The sequence below is a fragment of the Crocodylus porosus genome, unplaced genomic scaffold (genome assembly GCF_001723895.1).
Source record: "Crocodylus porosus isolate Cpor-Errol unplaced genomic scaffold, CroPor_comp1, whole genome shotgun sequence".
Classification (NCBI taxonomy): domain Eukaryota; kingdom Metazoa; phylum Chordata; order Crocodylia; family Crocodylidae; genus Crocodylus; species Crocodylus porosus.
Genome location: NW_017728947.1, coordinates 46635648 through 46655550, shown reverse-complemented (window position 1 = coordinate 46655550; position 19903 = coordinate 46635648). Strand labels below are relative to the sequence as shown.

The 19903-nt window shown below is 46.0% G+C and overlaps 1 protein-coding gene across 2 annotated transcripts in view; it reads right to left on the bottom strand.

Annotated features, from left to right (window-relative positions):
- Window positions 1–3611: 3611 nt before the first annotated feature.
- Window positions 3612–19903, bottom strand: part of TMEM229B (transmembrane protein 229B) — a 78196-nt gene continuing 61904 nt past the window's right edge. For both annotated transcript variants that reach the window (XM_019551971.1, XM_019551970.1), the window contains exon 3: window positions 3612–7542. In XM_019551971.1, coding sequence (XP_019407516.1) covers window positions 7013–7516 — 504 coding nt within the window. In that variant the 5' untranslated portion in view covers window positions 7517–7542 and the 3' untranslated portion in view covers window positions 3612–7012. The remainder of the gene's footprint in view (window positions 7543–19903) is intronic.

Genomic DNA, 19903 nt, shown 5'->3' with positions numbered 1-19903 from the left:
ATTGTAGGACCAAGCTGCTACACAGTCATTGCTATGGCTGCATAGCATCTCATGTAGACATGTCCAGTGTCAGGAAGCAAGAGCACTAGGACCAGAGGGAAAAGAAACACTTCCTGGTTAAGAACCCACAAAGCATTGTGAGGGCTGTTAGTTATACACAGAAGCCAGGACCACATTAACAGGGGCAGCTGAGGGCACTCAGGGAGCAACAGAGAGTCCCAAACCAGGCAGCCAGGGCCAGCTGGGAGAAAAACTGAGTGGCCTGCATATTCTTCCTACCTCAGCTCTATTTGTTTAAAGCCAGGAAACCTCATGAGGGATCATTTGCAAATCTGGACATTTTCTAGCAAGAGTAGACTGCTAAGCCCATTTTTCAAGTACTCAGAAGATCTTCTATAGTTTTGAAGAATACCAGCTCTAAAGCCGTAGTTGTTATCTCAACCTCTCTGTACCTTAAGCCCACCACCAGTCAACCAGAGATACTCCCAACCAATCTTCACAAGGCTGACATGAGGCTTGTTTTATTAATTTGCATGAAGCACTGAGATCCTTGCGTGGAAGATACTACTGAAGGACAAGGCCTGTTGTTAAACAAAACATCCAGAAAAACCCCACCATTTCAGACTGGTGGCACGGCATGAATTGGGAGCCAGGCAGCCATTATAGAAAGAAAAATCCATCCCAAGTAGTAACACTAGCCTGTTATGGCTAAAGGCCCAGAAAGCTGCAGAGATATGCAAATGATGCAACACCTCAACTTGCAGTGTTGATGAATATTCAACAGCTCATTTGCATGGCACAGCTTTTTTGATAAGTAGGTTATTTTTATGTTCTGCTTCTGCTCCCTTGCTACAGTATCAGTTGCTCAGCTACAGTGACAGGCACACAGTAAAAAACTTTACTAGATAGTGAATACCTAAAACACCTGAATTAAAGCATAAATACAGATCAAAACAAGACACTGGAAGTTCTTGTTTAAAAACTGCATTTCCTGTTAGTGTTATGCAGTGGTGCCCAACCCTCCAGACCCGTGAGCCAGATGAGTGGCATGGGGTAAGTCTGCAAGCCAGGTCCAGTGTGGGGGTGGTCCACAGGTGCAATCTGGCCACACACCAGCTTGACCACACACCAGCACAGCACTCTAGCCAGTGTAACTTGCAGCCTCAGCACTCAGAGGCCTGACAGGAAGTTAGGATGAGCTGCGTTAACCTCATCCACAGCTGGTCTCTGTAATCTTAGCAAGGCCGTTTCAGCCACCAATCAGAGCAACCTACATGAGACCATAATGACTAAGAAAGGTTGTAGCTGGAGCATCTCACTTGCCTTCCCTCTTTTAACGTTTGGTCTCTAGAAGATTTAGACTCTTATTAGGACCCCAAAGAACACAGCGTTTTGCAGGCAAGATATTTAACATGTCTCTTCCCATGAGCGAGGGCAGGCAGCTGCACTCCAGGAGGGCCTCTCTCCTGGAAAACAGTAGGCAGTGTTACATTCACAACATAGGCAGGATAGGGCCACTTTACCCTATCCATTGCCATAGCCCTTCCAAAGTAAGCCCTGGCTACTTTGAGAGCCACCAGCCAAGTGGATGCTGCCAGAAGAGCAGGGACTGCATGCGTCTTGTGCCAGTGTAGCCTCTTTCCACTTGGAAGGTCATAGGGGACTGTGACAAGTGGGCAGACCCTAGGTGAAATAACCCCCAGCTGATGTGAATGTAACATGTTACCTCAGGGTGAACTGCTTGGAGTCTCAGAATCCTGGATCTAAAAGCATCAACTGTTGCCTGAGCTAAAAGACCCAGTTCTGTTTGCTTAAAGGCCTTTAGCCCCTAGAAGGTAATACGGGCAACCCCCGTTTACACTCTTTCACTTAGCTCTATTTTGCTATAACGCTCATTTTGCTTTCATAACTGATTCCACTTAGCATTCAGCAAGTTTTGTTATAACACTGGGGGTCTTTAAGAGAAGGCTGGATAGGCGTCTGGCTGGGGTCATCTGACCCCAGCCCTCTTTCTGCCTAGGAAGGGGGTTGGACTCGACAATATGTTGAGGTCCCTTCCGACCCTAACATCTATGAATCTATGAACTCTCCTGGGGATCAAGCAGGTAGTGTACCTTAGTACCACAGTGCATTGGTGGTGCACAGCCTCGTTGTACAATTTGGCCCACCCACACCCAGGCCAGGCGCAGCAGGGCTATGACTAATGCTATGACTCATGCTGGGGAGCCCTGGATGCCAAACCCTGCTCCTGCTGCCCGGAGTAACTGTGACCGCCCCCGCCCCGCATGGAAGGGACCAACAGCACCACCTCCTTGGCCCGGGCCCAGGTGGGCAGCAACGGTACAGCGCTGGCCAAGCTGGCCCTGAACTACTAGGTGCTCCCATCGCTGCTGCTGGGCACCCTGGTAACGAATTATATTTATCTACATCAATTGCTATGGGAAAATGCATTTTCCTTAACACTGTTCCACTTAACGCTCGTTTTTTGGGGGAACCAATTAAGAACATTAAGTAGGGGTTGCCGGTATATGGATTTCCCAAGGAGAATGGGAAAAAACTTCCAATAACATCAGATTATAAAAAGCTTATTTGGGGCCTGTAAAACATAGACGTGTCGAGCGCTATTTGCCACGAAGTTGAACAAAAGCTCTTGTTCCTATTGGCTCCATAATTTTCTCTTCTAGGCTGCATACTGGAACTGGGTCAAAGGTGTTGCATAGTGGGAGAAACTGTTGGCTTTGGAGGGGATTGTATGGCAGAAGAGACACTTTTATTTAATATAAGAGATGTGAGTCAAAAAGCAGAGATCACAATGAGATCCTTCTGTTAAGGGTCAGGGCAGGAGGGAATATTTTATTTGTGAGCTGAGGAACATGGATAGAAACCTGGAGGAATTGAAAGCAGAGAAAGCAACAGTTTCCAAAATCTCCTCTTGAACGCACTCTATGTTGCATCCCTTTAGAGGCCAGAATAAGCTAAAAACAGAGCACTTTTTAAATGCACAGTGTACTAGAAACCTGTGAGCTGCATTCATAATACAGAAAGGGCAAAAGTTCAAATTGAATAAGAGTCCCTTCTCCCTCAGCATAGGTTTTGGCAGAAGCATCACGGAGGAACAATACTGCTGACCTGGGAAGGCTCATGTTACCCACTTATAATTCCAAGTCTGTTAAACTTTTCAGGCTTTCTTCACCTACTTTTATTTTCACATGACTACTGAAGCAAAGCCTTGACCGAATTATCTCTGCCCAAGGGGATTTTGATTACAGGGTGGACTAAGACCAAAGGCAATGTGAAGGCTTACCAGATCCTGGTACATACAAACACATGTATCCGGATCATGATGCTAAAAGGAATTTTAAAAAAGTGTAGCTAACTGCTTTAATAGCAACCATTCTCATCTGGCAAGATCACTGGAACATGAACAATCTATGGCATCTGATCTGCTTATGCATGGGCACCAGCATAAATTATGAAATGCTTTATGCTCCCTTAGGATGACAGGTGTTATAGAAATACGTAACAGGGGAGTCTGAAGACTTGCCCTTCAATCCAAAAACACAGCCTTGGGCCACCCACTCCCAGTAGCCGAGGAGTGAGGACAAAATTGATAAGTCACAAATTTTTATTGCTGGTGAACTCAAACAGGCAATTTTAATCTATCGAGGAAGATACACGTACAAGCAAATATTAGGCTTTTGTGCGTTTTTTGATCATTGTTGTATGTAAATGTCTCTGCAAATTAGGCCCCACTCCCAGGCTCCTACTTGGTTGCCACCATGGCCCTTGGTATAATGCATTTTGGATGCCATTGTTGTGAGATGTTATCAGGACTACTTATGTGTAGTAAAAGGGAGATGAAGTAGAATGGGTAAGCCTCTGACGACAAGAAAGTGTTCTTTGTAAACATGAGTCAGACCTGCATAGCGTGGTGAATACATAACCAGATTTTCAAAAATGTTTAGTATCCAACAGGTGCCATTAATAGCAACAGGAGGTGCAAGGAGCTGAGCACTTTTGATATTCTGGCCTATTAAAGTTGCCAGGGGTGTAATGGCATTAAAGAAGTCCTAGTGATAGCATGAGTCATGTAGTGGACATTTTAAGGCGATTAAAGAATGTATTGGGCCTGGTGGGCCAGTTCCTGGTGTACAACCTGCAGGTAAGGTGTGCTTCTGTGTATAAATCAGACTCCCATGAGAGTACAGTATCTGAAAGGTATTTGTCAGCATCACTGGTGTAAAATAAGCTTCCACAGATGCCACAGTGGTGCACCTGGGGCAACAGGACCCAAGTGGCATAATATATACACACATCAAAGGCTTCTTGGACTTTCCTTAGTGTGAACAGCAGATTGTTATGCAGGTATGCAAAAATGATGTCACTTTGTGGGGATTTCTAAAACCAGAGGACACATTGGTGCTGCTATGGATAGCTGCCTCCACTATAAAGTCTTAACCATGTCTACTGCCAACTCATACTGACATTCTTTAAATATTTGTTGCCAGCTCTGGAGACACAGTATTTCAGTGCAATCTGCTATAAGGCTAATGGTCTGAGCTAATGCAGACACTGTGTGGAAGGCAGTGCTACACCAGAATCAAACAGAGCAGTAAGAGGGCTATCTGAATTTAGACGCTGCTTCTAGTTCCCCTGACACCATTGTTTCATGAATGCAACTGCCACAGTGGATGGACATGTCCCACCTCCCTCTGTACTTCATCTACCATGCCCCCACAAATTTGACTCGAAGAACCACAGTTCTGCTCCCAGTGAATTATCCCGTGTACAAATTACACATCCCTCTCATTCACTCCCGATGACTATTTTTGCGTGGTTCTAAATCCTTGAAACCATCATTTACATGGTGGATAAACCAATTCTATTATTTCTCTGATTTCACAGTATCATCATCAGAGCATGAAAAACACGTTTCTGTTCAGTTTTTCTTTTTTCTCCTTGTAGTTTAATGAACTGTAAAATGTGAACACTGATACCTATCTGGGTAAGTCGGGTAGCATTGCATACCACAGAGCCAATCTGATTGACACCTGGACTCCAGAGCTTTCACATGTCCATTGCCGGCAATGGATGTCATGTGAGGAGGGGCCTAGACAGGAAAAAAATAATCATACTCTCTGTGATACAGAAAAGATTAACATTGCACGAATTGATTCTCGGTCATAAAAAAGAGCACAACCAACAAACCATTCCACTCCCAGCAACAGAGTTTCTTCTCCCTCTGGAACGGGATACCACATGGCAATGAGTAAGTTTATGGGCTGAGCACAAGCAGGACAGAACAGTCCAAGATAATCCAAGTGTTCCCAACACAAGAGACGAGACAGACTGTACAACTGCCCGAACAGCTTCATAGCATGAGCCAAGTTCATCACTGGTGCCACTCCTTAGACTTTAGTGGAATAACACCCGAAGTTAAACTGACCCCACATGTCTAATTCCAGCACACTCTCCCCATAAAGCTCTTAAGCAAGAAACATCTGCTGTTTTGGAAACTCTGTCCTTCTTGCTAATTACAACAGGCAAGAAGAATCCTCAAAGCAAAAAATTAATCCCTGGCTGCTAGAGCTATATATATTTCATGCTGCCCATCTCTCAAAGCCTAAGAGGTCATTCCTCATTGGCTGAATTTCAAACTATCCATAGCACAGCTAGCTCTTTAATGAATGTACAGCACTTGCAGACCTTAATTCTCTGCTGCCCCCCCTGCCGCTGCACCCACATCCGAAGGAAGGTGAAAAACACGTGAAAAATAACAATTATTTTTCTACATATCCCTCAAAATCAGGTCATACAGTATATCCCCCCTCTCCCTGCCCCCCCTGCCCAAGATAAGCTTTATGGAGAGGGTTTGCTTTACTAAGTTAAAATAGTGTGTGGGACAGGAAAACAAAAAATACTGCTTTCAGCAGTTGGAGAACACTGGACAAAATTGCGACATTGAAAATGGAAGGTAATGTAGTCAATCCCAGAGGACTCTATATGACTCCTGGTTGATGTCATAGTCACATGAGGGCCTTGACTTCAGTCAGTGCAAAGGGCTGCAGTCAACATTAAGCCATCAGTGTTGTTGGTAAGAGAGACATTCCTGGGAAGGAAGGCAGAAAACTGTGGTGATGTCTACAGTCTCCATTGGGTTTGCATGGTTGGAACGGAAGCTGGAACCCAGATCAGCCCTTCTGAGAGTTCTTCTGGGACAGGAAGGAAGAGATGGGAAGACTTCAGCTATTTTTCTCTCTCTTTTTGGCCCCTTTGCCAAGATTTAGATTGCACAGATTATGGTAGAATTCACTTAGCAAAAAGGGCCTTATATTAGGGGAAAAAAAGAAAGAAAAAGAAAGAGCTCTTTACTGAGCATCAGGATTGAGAATTCAAAAAGTGTAAATTTTATATAAATTCCATACGATGTCCAGCACCATAATGTATTGTGGTGCAATAAAGAGCCCCCGGGGAAGGCCAGGGGGACCACAAGAAAGGAAACAGTCAACCTCCCCAGTAGAGTGCCACTGCTAAGTTGTCCTCAACAGCAGATGAATTTTCCTTGGCCCTGCAGCATCTCAGGTCCCATGGGAGGTATTGGTTGCAAGCAAGCACCTGAATATTGCCTAATGGAATAAGCCAATCACTAATTTAGCTGGCGCATCCATGCCCATCCACTAGTGGGTTTTTTTGTATACACTTACAACTGTAGCATTTTTCTTATTTCTCCACATAATGTAAAATGTAAGTAATAAGACTGTTTTGTCCATAATAAGTTAAAATCAGAAACTACCTAATAAGTAGCTGACACTGGTCCTTGTGGCCAAAAGAGTAAAATCCATAGAAAATCTATTGGTTCCGCTTTTATTCTGGTATATTCCCATGCACACCGCATTATAAAGGAGTTTATGTAGCTATCATACAGGAAATAGTAGTCTCTGAAGCCAGAGATGACAGTTTCTGGCATAGGGGTGGGTTCTCCTAGTTTGTAAGTGTGGTTCTCAGTCATCATTCAATCAGTTTTGACATGGCCATTAGCCAAGGTGACAGTGGCAGTGGGAGCCCCTGGCTCAGCATTCTCATCAAACCGCAAGCGCAGTGTGTTCCTGATAACCAGCTGCTCCATGATGAAAGCAGCACAGAACCATGGGATGGCGTACTCAAGAGTGATGAGGCCCATGAAGTCAAAATCAAACTGTGAGTAGTCCCATGGGCAGGCATTGAACTGGCGCAGGATGAAGCCAGTGGTGAATTCCCAGAAATAAGTCCAAAGGGTATAAATGAGGCAGCGCACTATAATGTTACATTTATCCTTCAGATACAGGTACATCTTCTCAACAATGAGGATGGAGGTGCCATAGATGAAGAGTGCCCATACACTGGTAACGCCTGGGAACTTCCAGTTAAAATTGACCACAAACTCCCAGGCAGCTGTGAACATCACCTCACAGAAATAACCATGAATGGCATAAAGGTACCATCGAGAGAAAGCAGTAAGGGGCTCTGCAGCAGCCATCCTTCCACACAATCTCAGCAGGAACTCTGAAATTAACAAAGACAGGGAGATAGTAAATGATGATATCGCATCTCATTGGGAGCAACATGCATAAATTGTCAACTCTGTGTTTTGTGGATGTTCTGAAACGTGACATTTCCTTTTTGATGAGCAGATAAAGTGAAGATACAAAACACTTTAGGTTGTTTAAATTTTCCTAGAGTGAATTTTAGTGTTGCGGGAAGGTGACAGAGTGCTAGCCTCTTAATCACAGATCAGGCAATGGCAGTGCATGCTGCTCTGCCAACAAACTTGGATCAAGAGGGTACTTAGTGGTAATGAGGAAGATAAAAGCTACAAAGACTTTCAAGTTCTGCAACTGTAAATCAGCTTATTGGAGGCAGGGAACTAAGTATTATGAAACAAACAGAGGAATCACCAAGGAGTAAGAGATATCCTTTAGTCTTTTCTGGAAATAGCCAGGCCCATTATGGGGTAGATGAGGTAAGCAGAGCACTCGAATTGTCTTAGATGCCTAATGGGTTCCCCATGGTCCCTGTCCCTAGGAAGCTCAATTGAGCAAAATGGGGATTTGAGGGTGTGCTTTTTAATGGCTTTGAAAGGAAACACCAGAGGAATAGTCTCAGATACTATACCTTCCCCAATTCAACAGAACTGTTATTGTCTATTAAGAAATTGGCAGACATAGTATAGCTGAGTTTTGGGGAAACATTTGAAGCTGCCAGATTTACTATCAAAAAAGGCACAAGAGAACTACTGTAATGCATTCAAATTTGGCTTCAGAACAGGGAAGCACAAAGGGTGAGAATAAAAGGAAACAGCTGAGAAGAGAGAGGGGGAGTGGATCACAGGAGGTCAGAACAAGAACTGTTTTTCTGTGCCCTAACTTCAAAGGTACAGAAAAAAACTTTGGGGTAACAACTTGAGGGAACTTAATCTGGGGTCATTCTAAACAATTACCGCTGACACCCAACAAATATTTGTTGGCATTTCACTTGTCTTAATTGTTGTTTACCAAGTCTACACACAGGCCCAAGTTCATTGCAGGCACTCTACTGAAGTCAACAGAGTTGCACACAGGAGGAATTTGGCCTCAGTAGCCTCCCTGCACCTGGGGCTAATAAAAAGAAAAGGTAGGGCCATGGCCAGGTCAGGTAGGTATAGCTGAGCCAGACACCAAAGAGGTGACTGAAGGAACCCCAGGGAGATTAGCTAGTTAGGTTTAGGGTACTCAGGCTAACTTAGGGGCTGGGGCAGGAGATCAGCAGCTAGATTTAGGACTAAAGACACACTTAGGGGGGAAAAACTAGGGACAAACTGGGGAGGCAGGCAGGGAGTGAGAAGAGGATGAACCTAGCCACACACGGGGAGAAAGCTGAGAGGGAAGCCTGAGAGTGACTGCGAGTAGAAGGACAGTGGGCCAGGGAGTGCGGTAGGAGTCTTGAGGGAGGAATGGGAGGGGGAAGAAGCAGGACTCTGGGGCAGGAGGCCTTGCATCCCCAAGGCCTTGTTTCTCTATACCAGTGGTCACCAACCAGTGGCTCTCGATCCACCAGTACAACCAGTGGCTCTCGATACACCAGTAGATCTTGGAGTCTCTTGGAGTTGATCCAAGGCTGGGGTGGGGGGCTGAGTGCCTGTGTGCATGTACGTGTGTGCCCCAGCTCAGCAGGTCAGTCTGTGGGGGAGGGAAGGGGCGGGAGCTAGATCGAGTCCCCTGTGGTGAGGGACAGTGCCGCAGAGGCAGGAATGGGGTAAGTTGAATGGGGCCCTGGCTGGGTGGGACTTACCTGCTTAGGAGGTGCACCCCCAAATATTTTTTTCTCCCTCTGCCTCAATCTGCACTCCACCCCCTGCCCCCTTTCCTTTCCTATAGACTTACCTGCTGGGTGGCAGGGGTGGGGGGTAGCAGTGGCGGGGGGTGGCAATGGCGCATGGTAGATCTTGGGTTGCTTTTAAATGCCAAGGTGATCTCCAACTTAAAAAGGTTGGAGACCACTGCTCTACAACATACTCTGCAACCCTTTCCTAGGTGTATCACATGCTGCTCCCCATGTTCTTTGTCCATGAGAGAAACCCAGACAGGAGGCTACTATCACACCCCTGCTTCTAGCTATTTCACATCCTGGCTCTCTTCCACAAGACACTGACCCCGCTAATGACCTTATGCTCCTCTAGGACTCTTTTTACACCCTGAGTGCATCTTCACAAGATGTTAGTTGTGGAGGTACCCAATTAGCTCTGCAGTAAACATCTTGGTGTCTACATGTGTGGCGCTATTAGGCCACAGGCAACTAATAAACTGCACAACAGGTTAGTACATGTAAATACAAGCGACTATCCTGCTGTGGGAGCTTTTTTGTGTGCAGCAACACATGTGTAGACACTGACCCAGCTGGCTGGGGCACAAAGGTGCTTCAGTGTGGGGGCTGCCTGCCAAATAGCGCTGCACTGAAGCACTCGCTTGCCCCAGCCAGCCCCTCTGCAGCATGCCAAGCTGGCGGGGAGCAGCCCTGGGCTGCCAGGCTGACCACCAAGGGCCCACTGCCAGCCAGGGCTGCTCTGATCTGGCTTGACATGCTGAGGTCCCAGGCACATGTGTAAATGTACGCCTAGGAGCAATAATCTCCAGCGCAAGAAGCACTGGAATTTATTCATGTGTATTAATATGCATGTGTAGATGTGCCCCCAGTGATCAAACAGTCTAGCCAACTCCCTGGCAGGCTTCCTGCTTCTGGTATACTTAAAGAAATGTCTATTATTAAGTTTTAGGTCTCTAGCAAGTTTCTTCTCAGATTCTCTTTTAGCTTGCCTTATTTACAGTTTCACATTTGACATGCCAGAGTTTATACTGTTTTTTATCTTCCTCATTGGTACTTAACTTCCACTTTTTAAATACAGTCTTTTCTTCCTTACAAAGTTTCTTTTGCTCTGCCATTTAACTATGCTAGCTCCTTTTTAGTCTGCTTTCTAGTTCTTCTTTTTTTTCCCTTTGATTTTAAGCATGCTTTTACTCTGCATCTCCCATATGGTGTTCTTAAGCAGTTCTCAAGCTGCTTCCAAGTTTTAAACCTTCTTTGGTAACCTTTATAATTTCCTTCTAACTAGCATCTGCATGTTTTTATAGGTTCCCTTTTTTAAAGTTAAAAGCTACCATGGTGAATTGTTTTGTTTTTTGTCTCCTCCTACAAGGATGTCAAATCCCATATATTGTGATCATCATTATAGGGGGTCTCAATAATTACCTCTTGTATCAAATTCTGTGTATATGATTTAGGATTAAATTAAAAATAGCCATTCCTCTTGTTGATTCCAGGGCAACTGCCTTCTGAAATAATTTATTTATGGTGTCTAGAAATTTAGACTCTGCATCCCTCTGGGGTGAGATATATCAAGTCTACCTGAGGACAACTGAAGTTACCCATTATTATTGTTTTTGCAGCCTCTGTCAACTCCCTTAGCAATTTTAGCTCACTGAAGCCATCCTGGACCAGTGGTCAATAGTATATCCCTAGAAATATACTCTTCCTTAGAGACTGAATTTTTACCCCCACAGATTTTATGGTACTTTTTTCTTCTTTTTTAATGGTTAAAAGATCTTCCCTATTTGACTTGATGCACATAGAATGCCACTCCCCCATTAGTACAACCTACTCTATCATTCCTATAAAATTGTACTCTGGTTTTACAGTATCTTACTGTTTTTTCTCATTCCACCACATTTCTGAAAGATCTATGTCATTATAGTCAATGAATGCCAAGCATTCTAGTTCACCCACCTTGGATACTACACTTCTGGCATTAGTATAAAAGCCCTTCTACTTTTTGTTATTGCCTAGTTGCCTACTAGTGTCCTGTTTAATTCGGAACTGTCTGTTTTTGCTGCTCTTCCCTATATTTTACTTGAGACTTCTCAACCTATTTCTTATCTTCTTTGGAAAGACCTAAATTGTTAGGAATTCACCCCTAAAGGATGTGTCGGTCTGAATAGTGAGCATTTCCGCACTTGTCAGCTTTCCCCAGTTTTCAGTTTAAAGGCTGCTCTAACACCTTTTTAATATTATGTAACAGCAGTCTGCTACCACTCTGGTTCAAGTGGAGGCCATCCCTCCCGCACAGGTTCCTCCTGATAGATTTCCTGGTTCCTAATAAACCAAAAACCCTCCTCTCCACACTATCTCCTCACCCATGCATTGAAATTCTGCAGTTTGTTTCAGGTACCAAACACTGGAAACAGGCATTTCAGAAAATGCTACCATGAAGGTGCTGAACTTTAATGTTCTCCCTAACAGCCTTAATTTAGCTTCCAGGACCTCTCTTCTGCACCTTCCTATGTCACTGGTGCCAACATGGACCATGACCACCAGTTCCTCTCCAGCACTCCCAACAAGCTAGCCAGTGTGTCTCTGGTGGGGTCTGCCAGGCAGATTTAACTAGGCAAGGAGGTCACCATATAGTCCTTTTATGTATCACACACCAAACTTTCTGTACTCCTGATAATGGAGTCCCTTAATAAAACCTGTCAACTGGACTCCTCTGAAGGACTTCAGCTGGAGAGCAGATGCAAGCCACAGGGTGCTTTTCCTCCTCTCCAGTATGCTGTGCTCTTATCCCAAGATCTTCATTTTCCTCAGAAATACTGGGGTTGCCAGAATGGAGATGGGGCTGCTCTATTATGGACTTGTAGGTCTCATCTAAATATTTCTCTAGCTCTTTCAGCTGCGCCAGTTCAGCTATTCTAGTCCGCAGGATCTACACTTGAACAAGTTGCTTTCCAGGTTTGGGTTTTTTGGTTTTGGGAAGGGAGTGTGGTTGGTTGTTTCTTAATGTTATGTCCTATTTAGCTATATCTTATTCATCTTTTTAGAGAGGCAAGGATCTGTATGGGTGGGATCTTTTATTGGATTAACTGTACAGTTGGCAGAGACTTGGACAAGCTTTCAAATGTGGCACATTCTTCTTCAAATGCACTGCATTCAAAAGCTTGCCTAAATCTATCCTGACCAAGCAGCTAGCCTGGTAAAATATCTCCCCCCACAAAAAACCTTTCTTCTCATATATTTCCTGGACCATTGTGGCTACAAAGTCACTCCAACACTACCAAATGATTTCTTTAGAGCAAGGCTGAACTAAATAGAAGTAACAGAGCAAGAGCTTGGGAATCTAAATATAGACTTAACAAGACTACTTAGGTGGGGCTTAAAGATGTTAAATCCCAAGAACTCAATTTTTATTTAAAAATATTTATCACTACGGCCTGAGTTCTACTAGACAAGGCTGAATTCAAAGCAAAAGCTAAGTTTTAACTACAACACATGCGGGCAATATATTAGTTAAAATTACAGTCATGTTATGAAATACAGCCCTCACCTGGTTCCAAATGCTAGCATTTCCAACCACAAACTCACCTCACCTGCTTAATTTGGTCTGTTCTAGGGAGACACTTATTATGAAACAAGCTTCCTTACAAACTGTCCTTTTGGTCTCTCCCATTCACTTGCCCACACTCCCCAAAGGAGCTGCCTTTTATGGTCTTCTGGTCTCAGTTAGCTCTGCCAATGTTTTAGGCCCAGGCAGCAACTCCTTGTCCAGAAGCCACTCAGTAAATACCTAAAAGACACTCAGTAAACATCCAGAAGACACTCAGCTAACACCAAGGGTAAAGACAAACATAATATTCAAAATGTCTCCTTGAGCAATGGGCAGAGGCATAACAAGGCAGCACAGTGCCAGGGGCCCACATGAATGGGAGTAGCCACAACTTCTGGGTGCCAATGTGCCTTTTGTGCAACTGTGTGGTTCTGGCAGCTGCTATTATGTTTCAACCCCCTGTCCCAAATCAGCACCTGGGACAGGTATCCCAATCACCCCGCTCTAGTTATGCTGCTAGGAATGGACATGAAAATGTTTTTTAAAAATGCAGCATTTCAGCCACTGGACAGCATACAGCCCCCATTGTGCCCCCTGCCTGAAACAGCTCAAAACTACAGTGGCAGCATGCAGCGGTGCAGGGGCAGGGGGACAGCAGAGCCAATGTTAGTGAGTGCTCTTCCTGTCACTCAGAGTGATCCACACTGGAACCAGAAGACTCCAGTGATCCACACTGGAGACCTTGCATACCTGCCCCCATAATCAGAACCGTAAAACGTGAGGCAGAGATACACTTGCTAACACCAGGTACTACAGTGTCAGGCTTCCAAGTGTTTTATCACACCTATAGATCTGCATGCTAGCCACATGAAACATTTCAAATGTTATGCCTGCCTTTGTCCTCTGAGCACATGGTTTGACCACCTGGCTCAAGACACTGGTTTTCAACATCTTTCATTTGTGGACCCCTTAAAAAAATCTTACATGGAGGTGCAAACCCCTTTGAACTGACATAGTCTATGGACAACCCATGGATCCAAGGACCACAGGTTGAAAACTACTAGCTTAAGACAATTCCTCACTCAGAGCACAAGATCACCACCACCAAAAAGCAGACCAAATTCACACACCTCCCAGAAAGGAAAACCTGTTCTTTTTTTCTCTTGCTTTGTTTGCTCTCTCCTGTTTTCTTACTCTTGCTGTTCCCTGGGAGTGCAAGTCCCTGGGTAATAGTGCCGATACATTGCCAGTGGTTTCCCAGGCACAGCCAAGCACCCTAGTACTCTCAGAAGACTGTATGGAGAGACTCTGCACCTGATACTATTTCACCTAATGGGCACCTTAATGATGCAACTTGCCTAAATGTGATCCTTATCTGCCATGACCAACTCCCTAAATAAAATATTACTACAGAAGAAGATGGGTCCTTTTCCTCTTCACTGCTTTTTGTGCTTTAAACTTCAAGCAAAAATGGTAGTATGTCATAAAAGTAGATACATTAATGATTACTGAAGTTCCTTATGGGTTAAACCATGCACAATTAGGGCCTGAAGTATCAATTAGCTGTGTTATGGTAAGTGTCTCTAACTAGGGCTTGAAGTTTCAATTAGCTGGGTGGTGGTAATGCCCAAGCAAGTTTTGTCCATGTTGCATAAATAACCATATTGACTCAAATATAAACAACCCTAATTATATGACAACCCCTGCCAATAATTAGATCCTATATATGGAAAAATGATAAATTTATTATACTTTTCCAGGCACAGAATCTAATTATTGGAGGTTCACCTTGAATTTTTCCCATTCTCACAGCTACAGCAGGGGAAATAAATCTAGGGGTCAGGTAACCCCTTTGCCCTCTGTACCCCGACTTTGTCCATCTGCAGCTTCTTCCCTCTCTCCTTACTGACAGGTCCTGTTCTAAGCACATGGAAGTGATGAGAAAAGTTGAAAAAATGACCTGAAAATAAACATAGCTGTAGTAATTTCCATATAATATTTATAGATTTTGTTAATCCAGAATTGATGCATTTTATCTTTTTTGAAACTGCTGCAAATTTTAACACCAAAAGGGGGTCCATAAGGACACTTTTAAATAGCACTTTAGCACCTACTTTTATATAATGTAAACTATGCATGATATTAGTGTAAAGTCAAAAGGCTCATAATTTACGGTACAGTAAATACCTCAGCAAATTCAACAGCTTTTCAAGCCACGGTGACTGCACAGCTCAGTCTGGGTGTGTATGCCAGCTACCCCACAACAAAGGATCCATGTGCTAATTAGCATGTCCTCATGACTGGAACCCAGTGTTTTTGTCATGAGTCCTGGGATCCTCCAAAAATTTATATGCAGATGAGGAACCTGGTTTGGCTTCACCTCATGGGGCATGCCCACACATGGAGGCACCTGTGCTTGAAGCAGCTCAAATAGAAGTGGCAAAAATTTGAGCCAGGGCTTTTTGCCTCAGCACACATGCCTGGACATGCACTTTGGTATGGAGTAAATTGTCCCCCTTGGGGCAAAGTAACCCTACCTGGCTCCCCTGGGATCTGCAGCCAAAATAGCAGTACAAAAAGCTACTCTGTCAAGTAGGTCAGGGCTACTCACTCTTAGGAGTTTCTGGGGCCCAGCCAATTGGTACCTGGGGACACTACCCCACGTGCCAGCTGGACTGCTGAACCACCCCTGAGAGTTCCCTGCACCTTCTACACACTGCAGCAGTCTGGCAGTGGGGGCTGCTGCTTGGCTGTGACCTGTTGCCACCTGCAACAGCATGTGGCCCTAAGGCTGCGCACCTGCTAGACACAGATGGGGACTGCATGGCCACAGCAGAGGCATCTGCACCTCTGGGCCAGCTGCCAGTAGGCTATGGCTGCACAGTTGGCCTTTGTGCAGCACTACTGCCATGTGTGCCCCCACCTGGATATCTGGGCACCTATGGCTCAGAAGATTTTCTCAGTGTGGTGGCCTGCTTTGAACTGTCAAAGCGTGTCCTCCTGGCCGCATGTGGTCATGAGGTCAGCCACCTTCAGCTGGGTCCTAAGTGCCAGGTCTGAGCAGGCTCCTCTGCCTCGGTCCTGCCATTTGCCTACTAGCAGGAATTCTGATGTTACCTGTTTAAAAAAAACTGCAAAATCCCTGATAAAAAAATACCAAAGTCACTCTTTAAAATATCCCAAAATCCATGTTCTTTCATGAGTAAAACAAAAGACCACTAGACACACACACGTGTGCGTGTTATATGTGTACACACACACACACACACACACACCACACAGATCAAATCAGTTGGGCAAAGTTTTATTGATATAATTACCATTTTAAAGCAATTTGTAGCCTACCAGTGCCTCTATCATCATAATAAAGTAAATTATAAATATCTACACAGTTTGGCATTTACTATTGGCTTCTTTGTCACAGAAAAATCAGAGCTGCCCCTACCCCCTTCACTCACCAGGATGGACAGCACTGAGTAGCACTGATATGCCAGTGCCATGTCCCTGCCCTTGCCCCACACTCACAATCCGATCAGCCTGCCCCTGACCCCAGTCCCCTCACTCCTGACCCACAGGGCCAGATATATGGGTGAGAGGTCTGTTGGGGGGCTTGTGGGTGGATGGTGGGGGGACTGTGGGTGTGGGGGGGCTGCTCAGGATGGTCCCCTGCCCCTGCTGGGCATAGCCCTCCCCCCACCACAGCTCACAGGCTGCACCCCTAACAGGTGCTCATAGGCTGCACCCCCACACAGGTGCACCCCCAGTTGCCCTGCCCAGCAACAGCATCCCCACACTCTCTGGCTGTAGCCACGGCCATTGGCACAGTGGGGGGCAGAGGGGATCAGCCCTGGCTGCCTGGAACCCGCGCTGCCACTGCTGCATCACCAGGATGCAGTCTGGCTGGCAGGGTGCCACAAGGTGCCTCAGGTTGTCTGGCAGCTTGTGGCCACTTGGGCTGAGCAGTGCTGGGCTCCAGGGTACGGCTGGAGCTGCCAGACAGCACCCGGTGCAGTGCCCTGCTGAGCCAGGCTGCACCCAAGTCATGCGGCAGCGGCAGCACAAGTTCCAGGCAGCTGGGGCCACTCCCCACTGTCACGCACCATGCGAGGTGGGATTCTGCCATGAGGCCCCAAGTGGCCCCAACCGCCGCTGCTACTGCTGGGGAGTATGGGCTGTGTGGAGGGCAGGGCGGGCAGGGGAGCAAGCAGGAAGCAGAGGAGCAATCAAGAAGCGGGGGCTGTGCAGGGGAACAAAATCAGGAAGTGGGGGCTGGGCAGAGCCTACGAGAGCGTCTCTGTGGAGAACTGAGCATCCGGTGGCCTCAAGGCATGGTCTGGGACCATTCCTTGCCCCACAGTTTCACAGGGGTCTAATTTTGCCCCTGCACTGCAAATTTGCAGTGCGGGGAATGTTTTTTTGTTCCTTCACATGCAGCTTGCAGTGTCTCAAAGGGGTTTGAGACACTGCAAAAGGCACATGCGCACTCACCTGGATGTGCCCATGGAGGGCAGGGTCATACTAATCATATGCAACAGACTGAGAGAGGGGCCAACAGAGATTCTGGATGAACTGTTTGGGGCCCAATTTGGTGATATTTGCCAGATATTTAAGGCTGGTGAAGAAATAGGAACCATTGGAAATGGGAAAAGCAGGCACAGCTCAGCTGCAGGAATGAAGAGGAAGTAAAATGTGTGCAATATAGTGGCTCACTATGACTTGAGAAAGAGTTACTGCTGAGAGGGGCTGCAAGCAATGGACACTAGGACCATGCAAAATTTCAGCAGCCATTTTGTTTTGGAGGTGTTTCAAGTTGTTTCAGCACCTGAAACAGTGAATTCAAATTGAAACAGAAGGCTCTGGAACACAAATGAAACAAGACATCCAAAATGTTTTGGAAATGTTTCAGGGTCTTCTCACCGCTGCTGCCTGCCCTCTACAGCCCCATGTTGCTGGGGGTGGTGAGGAGACCCCTGGCATGGATCTCTGCTCCCTGCAAAGCCAGGTCGCACAGCAGGGCAGTGCTGGTCCCTGCTGCATGACCTGGCTCTGTAGGGAACAGAGATTTGCACAAAGGTCTCCTTACCACTGCTGCCCACCCCGTGCAGCCTCACATCACCAGGGCAGCATGGGGCAGACAACAGCAGCGAGGGGACCCCCAGCACGGATTCTGCTCCCTGTGGAGCCGAGTCACACAGCAGGGACCAGCAGGTTTGCTCGCCGCTCTGCGCTACTTCCCTGACCCATGACCCAGCGTGACAGGGTTCAAAGATCTGCGCAGGGTTCTCCTTGCCTGCATGGAGGGCAGCGGCCCTCCCCCTCCCCTGCATGAGCCACCCATGGCCCCATCCTGCTCCCTATTGGCACCCTATAACTCCTGACCACAAACCCCACCCGGCTGGACAGTAGGGCTGTGCGAAACTTGCAGCCTGTTTGAAACAGTTTTAGCTAAAATGAAACAGGACAGTGATCTGAAACACCAAAACAAATCACTGTCCTCCAAAATGGCCGAATCCAAAACCGAATGGAAACACAGCCGTTTCACACAGTCCTAATGGAAACTATCATATGTCCTATTTAGACGCGCTGCACTGATTGAAAGCCTGATCTATGTCTTAAAAGGCAGAGAGAGGGATCAACAGAGCAATGGGGTGTAAGGGGTGGAGGACAAGGACCTGAAGCTCAAGGCAATGGCAGTGGTGGCAAGTAAGCATGAGGTGGAAAAACAGTTGAAGAGCCAAAATGAAGATATGGAAACAGATGGAGAGTGCGTGAAGGTGGAAAAGAAAGGAATAAAGAAGGTGACAGCAGGAGCAATGGCTGAGGCAGCAATGATGAGAGTGATGACACCAAAAGGAAGACAGGAGCAGAGGAGAGCGGGAGACAGTGGGAACAGCAGGAAAGTAGCAGGCGAAGATATGTTGGGAGAGAAGCAGAGGACGGCAGGAGCACAACAGCAGGCTGGCTCACCAGGCTTAGCACAGTGGGAAAACATGGAAAAGGCATCAAGAAAAGCTAGAGAGAAGCGGAGGCTATGGATAAAGGCAACATTAACCGGTGATGGGAGGCAGATGGGATTGACGATGGACAGATATAATTTCCTGGAAAAGGAATTGTTTGAGATTTCGGAAGTGCAGATGGACCATCTCACCAGCTTGATTGCTTTATTAAGCCAAAAGACTTGGAAATTGACTTACTGGGATGGAGAAGGGTATGAGAACTTTTGGAAAAAATATGCAGAGCAATGTGGGAGGGAGGAATTAAGAGGGATAACATTCATACCAGTGGAAAATTCAAGAGAAAGACCAATTAGAGTTTGAATGTACATAGATTTACTAGAGACAGAAAGATGGATGGAAGAGTACGTCCAAAGGGTCATGTTGGTAGAGAAAGTAAGGGATAAATATGGTATCTGGACAGGGTCTTGGAGGGCAGAAGTAATGTTACAAGCAGATGAGTGGAGCTTAGGTGGGGTGCTGCACTTCCTATCAGTGATCCAGGCTAGGGGCACACCGGGGTTTTATAATGTACCATGGGCAACCAAAGCAGTGCAACAAATGCAGAAAGGTGGGGCACCTGCCTGCACACTGCCCCCCTCTCACAAAATGCTACAGATGTGAAGGGATGGGGCACTGAGCAGTGGAGTGCCAGGAGTCCCTAAAATACACTATTTGTACACTTGTATTGTAGGCTTCCCAAAGCCTTTGCAACTATAATTAGACCACCTGAGGAACAGCAAAACCCACAGGAGGAAAGCGGAGTAGAGGAGGGGTTGGACAACAAGATAGAAATGATGGAAGAATAATCTAGTTGGGGCTGGTCCTGTTTTGAGGAGGGAATTAGACTAGATCAGTGTTTCTCAACCCATGGGTTGCAACCCAAAAGTGAGTTGCAAGAATATATAAAAGGGTTGCGAACAAACTTTAAAAATGGATTCTCCTTTAAAAAAAAAAAGTGGGAAACTGTGGCTTTTCCCTTGCAGGCTGGCACAGTTGCAGCCTGCAAGGGGCTGCTTGGGGC